This window comes from Chiloscyllium plagiosum, chromosome 28, assembly GCF_004010195.1.
Source record: "Chiloscyllium plagiosum isolate BGI_BamShark_2017 chromosome 28, ASM401019v2, whole genome shotgun sequence".
Classification (NCBI taxonomy): domain Eukaryota; kingdom Metazoa; phylum Chordata; class Chondrichthyes; order Orectolobiformes; family Hemiscylliidae; genus Chiloscyllium; species Chiloscyllium plagiosum.
Window position 1 is genome coordinate 3755017 of NC_057737.1, and position 11072 is coordinate 3766088.

The window sequence follows — 11072 nt, forward strand, 5'->3', positions numbered from 1 at the left end:
CAGCTGTTTATGACTCTCACTCACTTCCTGATAACTGAATGATTATTGGCAAACAGGTTATTCAGTGAACAGGAAACAACTGCTTCTCGTTAGGTTGACATGAACAGACACAATCTGTCTCCGACAGATTTCTCCTTATGTCTCCAGCATAAAACGGTTCAGACCACAGTATGTTAACACTAAAGAGGAATTGAACTCATAATTGTAATTGGTGGTCAGATGAACTGTCATTTGCTCGTGCTGCTGTGCCCTAGAGTTTTTCTATGAAGAGCAGGTCAGAGCCATACTGACTTCTTCCTCGGAAGTTGAGGAAATGATTGCAGAGAGGAATTTCCTGCTGCAAGCACTTCCTTCATAAATTTGATTGTTCTGTGGACAGGAAACATTTGCAATAACTAGGTCTTTCCCACAGTTACGTCGACGCATCTAAAATAGAGGCAAATATCTCAAATTGACAAGCAAAGAGAGAGGGACACACACAAGGAGACAGAAAATGACAGACAGGGACTGAGAGAGAGAACTGTGAGGGCTAACTAAGCTGAGTAGCTCACTGAATTATTTCATAATATCCAAATTCAAATACAAAGCAACTATCCACAAATTTTCAAGTTGCTAAATGTAAGTGTAACTGACACATTCTGAGACCCTCATTGACCCGGAAATTATTGTACACTTTGGTAGGAATGACATAATTAGGGAAAAGATTAAGGCTTTACAGAGTGAATATAAAAGGTTAGGTAGAAGATTAAAAAAACAGAACCTCAACAGTAGTAATCTCTTGTTTACTTTCAGTGCCAAGCTCAAATGAGGGAGAGAATAAAAAGATAAAGGAAATAAATCAATAGCTGAAAATATGGTGCAGTATTCAAGGATTCAGATTCTTGGATCATTGGGATCTCTTCTGGGGCAAAAAAGACATGTTCAAAAAGTATGGGTTTCGCCTGTACTGGAAAGGGATTAATATCCTAGCAGGAAGATTTACTAATTCTACTAATGGAGACTAAACTATGAGAAAGAGGGAGTGGAGTAACTAGAAAGTTAGATAAAGATGGTTTTGAATGTGAAAATAACAAATTAATCAAAAAAGGCAGAAAAGAGCAAGTTAGAGAATGAAGTAACTCTGAAGAATGAAACTGCATTTATTTCAATGCAAATGGTCTTACAAGTAAGGATGATAAATTCAGGGCATGTTTGGGAACATGGTATTGGGATGGCATAGCTATTACAGAAACTTGACTGAGGGATGGACAGGACTGGCAGCTGCAATGTTCCGAGTTTCAGATGCTATAGGGAGGATAAAAAGAGATACAAAAGAGGGGAGGAATGGCAGTTCTGATGAAGGAAAACATTACTGCTGTAACTAGAGATGATATTTCTGAAAAATCATCCACTGAAAAATATAGGTTGAAATTAGCAATAATAAAGGAATGATCACTTTGATGGAATCATGTTATAGACTCCCCAATAGTCAGTGGGAAATTGAAGAACACATATATCAAGAGATTTCAGTTACACATAAGAATATTAAGGTTGTAATAGTAGATTATATAAATTTTCCAAATGTTGACTGAGACTACCAGAATGTTAAAGGTTTGGATGGTGAAGAATTTGTTAAATGTGAACAAGAAAATTTTCTTTATCAATATGAAAATGTTTCTACTAGAGAAGAAGCAAAACTTGACCTTGAGAAATAAAAAGGGGCAAGTGACTGAAGTGATAGTAAGGGAACAGTTTGGGTCTTGTTATCAGAATTCTATTTGTTATAAAACAGTAATGGAAAAGGTTAAGCCCTCCATAAAAATTTAAGTTTTTAATTATAGTAAGGCATATTTTAACGGTATGAGACAAGAACTTTCAAAAATTGATTGGAGCACAGTGTTCACAGGTAAGGGGATGTCTGGTAAGTGAGAGGCTTTCAAAAGTGTGATACCGAGAATTCAGAGTTATTATGTTTCTGTTAGAGTGAAAGGTAAAGCTAGTAGGATTAGAGAACAATGGATGAATGAAGACATTGAGGTTCTAGTTGAGAATTAAAATTAATCGTATACAAGATATAAATAGCTGGGTTCAGTTGAATCTCTTGCAGATGAATCTCTTGAACAATATAGGGGCATTCTAAAGAGGGGGATCAGGAAGGCAAAGAGAGGATATGAGATAGCCTTGGCAAATAAGGTTAAGCATAATCCAAAGAGATTCGATTTGTACCTTTAGAGCAAGAGAGTAACTAGAGAGAGGGTAAGGCCCCTTAAAGATCAAAGAGGTTGCCTTTGTGTTGAACCTCAGGAGATGGGAGAGATATTAAATGAATATTTCACATCAGTTTTTACTGTGGAGAAAGAAATGGTGGTTAGAAACCTCAGGGAAATAAATATTGATGTTTTGAAAACAGTTCATATTACAGAAGAGGGAGTGCCGGAGGTCTTAGAAAATATAAAGGTGGATAAATCTCCAGGATCTGATCTAGTGTATCCCTGGACTTTGTGAGAATTTAGGGAGGAAATTGCAGGCCCCTTGCAGAAATATTTGCATCATTTATAAATATGGGTGAGGTGCTGAATGACTGGAGAGTGGCTAATGTTATGCCTTTGTTTAAGAAGGGATATAAGGAGAAGCCTGGGAACAATACACCTGTGAATCTGACTTAAGTGGTGAGTAAGTTGTTGGAAGTGATTCAGAAAGATAAGATTTATATGCATTTGGAGAGGCAAAAAAATGATTCGGGATAGTAGCATGGTTTTGTGTGGGGGCAATTGTATCTCACAAACCTGATTAATCGTTTTGAGGAAATAACCAACAAGATTGATGAGGGCAGAATGGTAGACATTGTTTACTTGGTGTTTAGTAAAACCTTTGACAAAGTTCCACATGGTAGACTAATGAGTAAAGTTGGATCCAATGGAATTCAGGGTGAGCTTACCAATTGGATACAAAATTGGCTTAGCAATTTTGAGTGGTGGTGAAGGGTTTTTTTGGACTGGAGGTCTGTGACCAGTGGTGTTCCACAGGGATTTGTGCTGGATCCACTTTTGTTTGTCATTTATAAAAATGATTTATCTGAGAATATAGAAAGCTTGGTCAGCATGTTTGCAGATGACATCGAGATTGGTGGTGCAATCAGTGAAGAAGGTTATCTAAGTGGACAGTGAAGAGGTTTTCTAAGATTGCAAAGAGATGTTGATCAGTTGGATCGAAGGGCTGAAGAGTGGCTGATGGAGTTTAATTTGGATAAATGCATGGTATTGCATTTTGGTAAAACAAACAAGACCAGCACTTACACAATTAAAAGTAGGATCTTGGGTGATGTTGTAGAACAGAGAGACTTCGGGGTTGAGGTACATAATTCTTTGAAGTTTGCATTACATAGTGATAGGGATAGAGTTTAAAAGTGTGGCGCTGGAAAAGCACAGCAGGTCAGGCAGCATCCCGAGGAGCAGGAGAGTCGATGTTTTGGGCATAAGCCCTTCATAGGCTGGTTAAGAAGGTGTTTAGCATGATTGCCTCCAATGCTTAGACCTTTGAGTACAAGAGTTGGGACATTATGTTGAGATTGTACAGGACAATGGTGAGGCCTCTTCTGGAGTACTGTGTCCAGTTCTGGTCACCAGTTTATAGGAAGGATATTATTAAGCTGGAAAGGGTTTTGAAGATGCTCCCAGAAATGGGCTGAGACTTTTCACTGAAGCATGGGAGGTTGAGGGGTGATCTTATCGAGGTTTATAAAATCATGAGGGGTATACATAAGTTGAATGCCAGGTGTCTTTTCCCTAGGGTGGGGGATTTCAAAACTAGAGGGTGTATTTTCAAGGTGAGAGCAGAAAGATTTTAAAAAGCTATGTGGGGCAGTTGTTTTACACAGAGAGTGGTTCATGGGAGGAATGAACTTCCAGAGGAAATGATGTATGTGGCTACAGTTACAGCATTTAAAAGATATTTAGATAAGTACATGAATAAGAAATGTTTGGAGGGATATGGGCAAGCAGGTGGTCTAGTTTAGTTTGGGGTTGTGGTCGGCTTGGACTGGTTGGACCAAATGCAATATGACTCTATGACTCTACGACTGTCTGTAACATTTAAATAGCCATTTATTGGTGTTGATGGGGTTCATGAACTCTCAGAGCCTGGAAGGAGAAGATAAATATGTTGAAGCCATCAGATATCTGAATGTTTAAAGCCAAGAATGCCACATGCTATTTGAATTCTGTACAAAGGATTTTTTTTTAAATGTTTGTATTTATTGACTTAGATACATATTGCTTTCTTGGCTGTACACAAATAAGATACTTTCAGCAATGATGGTTGGTTTTCTTTGGGTAGCTGATTGTATCTTTTGAAGCTTAGGACTGAAACTTTGAAAGTGTATAAGCATTTTTGAAGCTTATTTGGGATTGTGTGAGAATTGGTGAAACTGTTTGTAGGATATCCTCAGGTGTAGGTCAGTATTTGCTGAGTGACCTGAAAATGTATTTCTACTTGGAGATGGATCCCTTCATTAGTAATTATGTGGGCCTTCCAGGAGGGAAACGGATATGCAGGTGTGAACCAGTATTTTCCAGAGGTCACTGGATTTTAGAGATTTTCTTAAAGTTTGCTGGAAATGTATCAATATTCACAGCTCATCCACACATCAAGTCTTTAAACCACTTCAGTTGACCATCTTTCAATGAAATAAAACAAAAAAAAATGCTTACCGCAGAGTTAAACTGAAATCATGCCCCTGTTAGATTGCTAATGTTCTAATAATGCTGTTTTCTTCTCCTCATAGTGGTTTCATCTGTCAGTCCTGCACCAAGTTTTATACGCCATGAATCTTATGACAGCCTGGGATCAGACAACAGTGGTCAAGAAGATGAGGAGTGGTTGTCACAGGTGGGGTTTGCAAAACAATATTTACCTATGACTGCTGATGAACAAATCCCTCACAATGATCTTTGCTTTCCATTCTCCGCAATCATGGGCTCACTTAAAACTCTGCTGTACATATTCTAACTCATTTCAAATACAATCACTTATAATCCTGATTTCAGTACCTTAAATTGGCTTAAAATTCAGTGATTTCTATTTTTAAAATGCTTGTCCTTGAGTTCAAATCTTTCCATTGCTTCGCCTCTCCTATATCCATAATCTCCTACATCTCTCTTTGTGCCTTGCATTGTGATTTCTTGCCCACCCTCAGTATCTGTCAATCTACCTTTGGCAGCCATTCTTTAGCAGCTTTGGTCTCAAGCTTAGTCATAGAGTCATGAGCTCTTGAATTTCCTCCCTAACTCTCTCTATTTCTCAACATGTTTCTCCCACATTTAAGATATTCCTTACTTCCACTTGTCCTATAATATAATTTATATTCTGAGTGTCCTTTTGTAATATCTGACACACAGTTCTTGATAGAGAAAATCGAAATACGTATTTTTAGATTTAGTGAGATTATCCTTACAGATATTTGAATCTACGCAGCAGATTGAAATGGGACTCAGAAATCAGCATGTGATTTTCCTGGAAGTATCCAACTAACAGCCAAAGGATGGGTTCTGAATCCAATTAAAAATGACGGGTGGGCTTTTGAAGGTTAAGAAGCAATCAAATGACTTGTAGCAAAAAAAAACAGTAACAGAATGCAATAGCTGTGAGTGGAGACACTCAATCCTTTTTTTTACAATTTATAAAACAAAAAAGAGGGCTTTGCGATTGGATCACTGCTATGGTGAGGGTGGACAGCAGAGAAGAAAATTTAAAAATAAGGCAAGTCTCATTAAGTGGATATGAAGAAGGTTTTTGTTTCTGAGGGTCATTGGACTTTGGAATTCTCTTCCTTAGAGAGTCATAGAAGCTTGTTTACTGAGAATATCCGAGGCTAAATTAGACAGATTTTTGATTACCTTGGGAGTTGAGGGTTAATAGAGGGTGGCAGACAGGAAAGCTGAGTTAAGGCTCTGAATCAGAGCAGATATTGTGGAATTGAGGAGCAGGCTTAGTGGGCTGAATGGCCTTATAAGTTTACAGAGTGACCTGGGGTTGTTTCTGCATTCAGTCAGGTAGTGAAGACATCCAATTTTGCCTTGTCCAATTCCACACTTCCCATAATTCTGCCACCAGGAGGCCATTTCCAGACAGCTAAACTAGCCCCCACCACTTTTGGGAACCCGAAGGGCAAGTGGAAAATCTGAGCCCCTCCCATTAAGCCATCAGGAAAATAGCTGGGAATGAGAAGGTGATGAAGCTGGAGAACTGGTACAATGTTTATCATTATCTCATCTTCATTTTCAATTCTGGTGGTGTTTCATATTTTAACCTGTAAAGCCTGGTTTTTTTTTTGGATGTCCCATATGAATTCACAGAGTTGACAGTCTAATGGTATTTTAGCTGGGCTGTTAGTCCAGAGACCCAAGTGATGTGCTAGAGACTCAGGTTTGGTTCCCGCAACGACAGATGGCGAAATTAGAATTCAATAAAAATCTGGAATGAAGACTCTTGTTGATTGTTGGAAAAATCCATCAGGTTCACTCATGTCCTTTAGGGAAGGAAAACTGCCTCACTTAATGGTCTCCCATTCATGTGATTCGTGATCCATGTGGTTGATTCTTAACTGCCCTCTGGACAATGAACACCGGCCCAGCCAGCAATGTCTACATGCTGTGAATGAATATATAGCCAAATGATTCCGGTTTTGAATTGCAAATATTCTTGTTACAAGACAGCAATATGTCACAAATAGAAAATGAGATAAGTAACTGGTTAATATGAGTTTGATGGGTTTCTTTTTATTTTGGAGATGGGTACATTGACCATGATATGTAAAATGCCATCTTGGGGTAAACAGGACCTTTAGAAACTCATCCAAATGTTGCCAGCTCTGACACTGCAGCTCATGAACAATACTTGTGAAAGGAGGAGAGTGAGATAGCGACAGAGAAACTTAGAGAGGGAATTCCAATATTAGCCCAGATTATGACTGCGGTCCTGGAATGGAGCCCTTGACCCAATCACCTTCTGATTCTGAGGCAAGTGTAATTATACTGAACCAAGCTAAATATTTAAAACAAAATTAATTCATTTGTAATTTGCAGAAATGTTGTCTGTGATGTTCTTCCAAGTGTTCTGAACCTCTTTCCGTGTTGTTTATCCAAACAAACTGTAACACTATGTTCTTCATCCTCATAGTGAGGCAATAGTATTCTGGGTAGGATGGCATTATTCCAGTTCAGAAATGTGTATATTTTATTTTAAGTGTATATTTTAATTATGGAAAACATTATAAAATGATTGCAAAACTTTAAAATCAAAAATCATTTCTAAAGGTGACTAAAAGTTTCTACTAGTGACTTACATCATTATCCAACTGATGGTGGAAGAAGAGGACTTATGCAATAGGCTCGTCAATATATTTTAACACCTGGCACATGTTTTATTCCTTTTGTTCCACATCGAGGGCCATGAAATTTGTGCAGCCTTTCTATAAATTAGTTTCAATAAACATTAGCTAAGTTGGTCGATAAAATATGTAAAATACCTAATGGCACCAGTGCGTCCATCAAAGAGTGGGAGGTGAAACAGGTTTATGGTAGGAAATTAGATTAGATTAGATTACTTACAGTGTGGAAACAGGCCCTTCAGCCCAACAAGTCCACACCGCCCCGCCGAAGCGCAACCCACCCATACCCCTACCTTTACCCCTTACCTAACACTACGAGCAATTTAGCATGGCCAGTTCACCTGGCATGCACATCTTTGGACTGTGGGAGGAAACCGGAGGCACCCGGAGGAAACCCACGCAGACACGGGGAGAATGTGCAAACTCCACACAGTCAGTCGCCTGAGGCGGGAATTGAACCCGGGTCTCTGGCGCTGTGAGGCAGCAGTGCTAACCACTGTGCCACCGTGCCGCCCACGTTGAAATAAGACAGTCCATCTCACAGCAAGAAAGTCCATTTACCTCGCAACATCTATTTAAACAATGAACTGCAGGAAACAGTTTATAGAGTTATTTAAAAATAATTTCTTTGAACTACAATAAACAAGACTCCCAAATGAAACTGTAGCAATATCTCCCCCCCAAAAATCAGGGTAGTTTCTTCAGCAAAATGCAATGAGTGGAGGATGATTACAAAATACAAATGTGAATAGAAATCAAATTCAGTCACTTAAAACAGTGCAATCGCCAAGTATGTTTGACAGGGAATTACCCAAGGATCACGGTTCATGCTGGTAATAGTGTATGCAATGGTTTGAGACATTAAGGTTACTTTGTAATTTGAACAATTTGGGCTTGTTTGCTAATTTTTAAAGTTAAGTGCTATGCAATCAGTGAATGATACATTTCAATGAAGGCCATTTGGTCCAGTGTTCACCCTTTGCAAGAGCTATTCAATTGATCCTCCTCACCAAGTCTGTCCCCAGAGAGCCCTTTACACTTTTTTTCTCAATTATTCATTAAACTCCCCTTTTGAAAGTCAATCCACTAAATTTGCTATTTAGATGACTTCCAGCTTGAACCACAAGCCTAGATTGCTTGAGGAACACCAGGTCAGAGTTGATGAGCTAGAGTGTGAGCTTTGAACTCAGCCACATCAGGGAAGGGGATGCTGTGTTTCAGGAGGCAGTCACACCCTATAGGTTAAGTACTTCAAATTTGGCCAGTGGTTAGGGACATGAGGATGTGACTACAAGTGAAGCAGAGAGAGAGAGATCCTGAATTTAGCATTGGAGGAACCTCAGCTCTTAACCTTGTCCAAATGATATGAGGTACTTGCTTGCTGTGTGGATCAGGAAAAGGACTGTAGAGAGGATGGGCAGCTTGACTACTACAACATGGTACAGGAGGCCATTGAAATGGGGGAGTAAGAAGGAAAGTGGTAGTGGTAGGGGATTCTGTAATTTAAGATATAGGTAGCGACTTTTGAAAACAGGAATGATAGTTCTGCATAGTATGTTGCCTGCCTGGTACCAAGATAATGGGCATCTCACACCAGCTTGAAACAATGTTGGTGTGGGGAGAGGGAGGATCTAGTTAATGTGGTCCATGTTGGAACCAAAAGCATAGGCAAGAGCTCCAATTATATGGAATATCAAAAATTCAGAACAATAATACAGAGTTCCAATCACTGGTTATTACCGATACCACATGCAAATTGACATAGACATAAGAAAATTATGGAAGTAAATAGATGGCTAAAGATGTGGTGTGGGAAAGAAGAATTCAGTTTCATGGGACACTGCCATTGGTGTTGGAACAGGAATGAACGGTACCATTCAGACAGGTTCCACCTGATCCATTGTCCTGGCAGAAAGGCTAACTAGGGTGGTCACAAGGACTTTAAACTAGTAAATGGTGGTGAAGGAGTGCTCTTGGGAAGTCAGTATAGTTTCAAAATCAAGTAACATGACAAAGTAAAGAAACAGTTAGAAATCCTACTTCAGGAATGGCAAGTAATGGCAAAACTCTAAGGATCGTATTGACTAAACCAGAAGAGAGAAATAATAAACAGTGAATAAAGAAACAGTGCTGAGGGCAGGTTGTAAGGCCCAAATAAGAGTTCAATGTAAATTGCACACAGCGTAAGGAATAAAATGAGCTGCAGGCACAGATTCAAATTGGAGATTATGATATGGTAGTCATTACTTAAATATGGTTGCAGGATGATTGAGATTGGGAACTAAATATACCAGATTATGAAGTTTACAGGATGGGCAGAGGAAGTGGAGTAGCTTAGTGATGTGAAACAAAATTACATCAATGATGAGGGAGGGGAAAGCATTCAATAGAGACTGTATGGGTGGAACATAAGAACAGTAGAGGATCTAAAATTGTAATTGGTGTTGTGTACAGACTCAAGATTAGAGTGGTGCTGGAAAAGCACAGCAGGTCAAGCAGCAGTCGAGGAGCAGGAAAATCGACATTTCGGCAGGAGCCCTTGCCTGGTAGCAGCTCTGAAGTGCTATGTTATAGAAATGCAGAAATTAAGCAAGTGTAGAACAAAGCTAGTGTAGTATCAGTTGGGAATTTTTAATTTCAACATAGACTGGGAGAGGCATCTGTCAGAAAGGTAGTGAATTTCTGGAGTGTACCTGGGATAGTTTCCTATAGCAATATATCCCATATATAACAAGGGAATAAACAATATTATGTTTAGTAATGAGAAATGAACCAGATTTAATTAGTCACCTAATTATGCATGAACATTTGTATATAGTTATCATAACATGACCGAGTTAAAAGTAACATTTGAAAACGAATAGCATAAATCAATTAGTTTTAGATTTAGGTAAGGCCAACTTTCACAAGATGAAACAGAGATTGTCCATAGTAAACAGGGAACATCTGCTATTGAGTAAAACAGCTAAAGAACAGTGGAGGATGTTTAAAGAAACATTTTAGCACAATACAAAACTAGTTTATACAGAGGAACCTCAATTATCCGAATACCAATTATCCGAAAATCGGATTATCCAAAGGAGATCTCGAGGTCCCGACAGAGACATTGCATCAAAGACGTGTGTCCAACACTGATCCCGTCTTTTGTTTATAGTGACTAAAAGTGCTGCCGAGAACAGTCCCAGACTGATGGAAGCGCAGACACCGTCTTTAAATGACAGACCTCCCACCCTGACTCTCTCTCTTCCCACACTTTCCCTGGAATTCTACACAGGGGTGTACCCTAAAGCTCCCTTCCCCAGACAATCTCTCCAACATTGCCCAGTACAGAGCAAAGGTGGAACCTGTCAGAACGTTGCAGTAAAAAGATGTGTGTGTGTTGGAGACTAACCGCTTCCTCCCCCCCATCCCCTCAAAGGGCAGTAGTAGCAGCAGCAGTCGTGTTGTTGGTTTCCAGTCCAGCTGCCCCAGAGAGGGGGTGGGGGGTGCACAGGGGGTGGGGGAGGGGTAGGTAGGGGCAGTTCTGGAAATGTGTTGCTGGAAAAGCGCAGCAGGTCAGGCAGCATCCAGGGAACAGGAGAATCAACGTTTCGGGCATAAGCCCTTCTTCAGGAATGAGGAAAGTTTGTCCAGCAGGCTAAGATAAAAGGTAGGGAGGAGGGACTTGGGGGAGGGGCGTCGGAAATGTGATAGGTAGAAAGAGGTC

The 11072-nt window shown here is 39.6% G+C and overlaps 1 protein-coding gene across 3 annotated transcripts in view; it reads left to right on the forward strand.

Annotated features, from left to right (window-relative positions):
• The window catches only part of bcas3 (BCAS3 microtubule associated cell migration factor), a 1214579-nt gene that overhangs the window by 736116 nt on the left and 467391 nt on the right, over positions 1–11072 (forward strand). For all 3 annotated transcript variants that reach the window (XM_043718098.1, XM_043718095.1, XM_043718097.1), the window contains one exon: positions 4763–4866. In XM_043718098.1, the coding sequence (XP_043574033.1) occupies positions 4763–4866 (104 nt within the window). The remainder of the gene's footprint in view (positions 1–4762; positions 4867–11072) is intronic.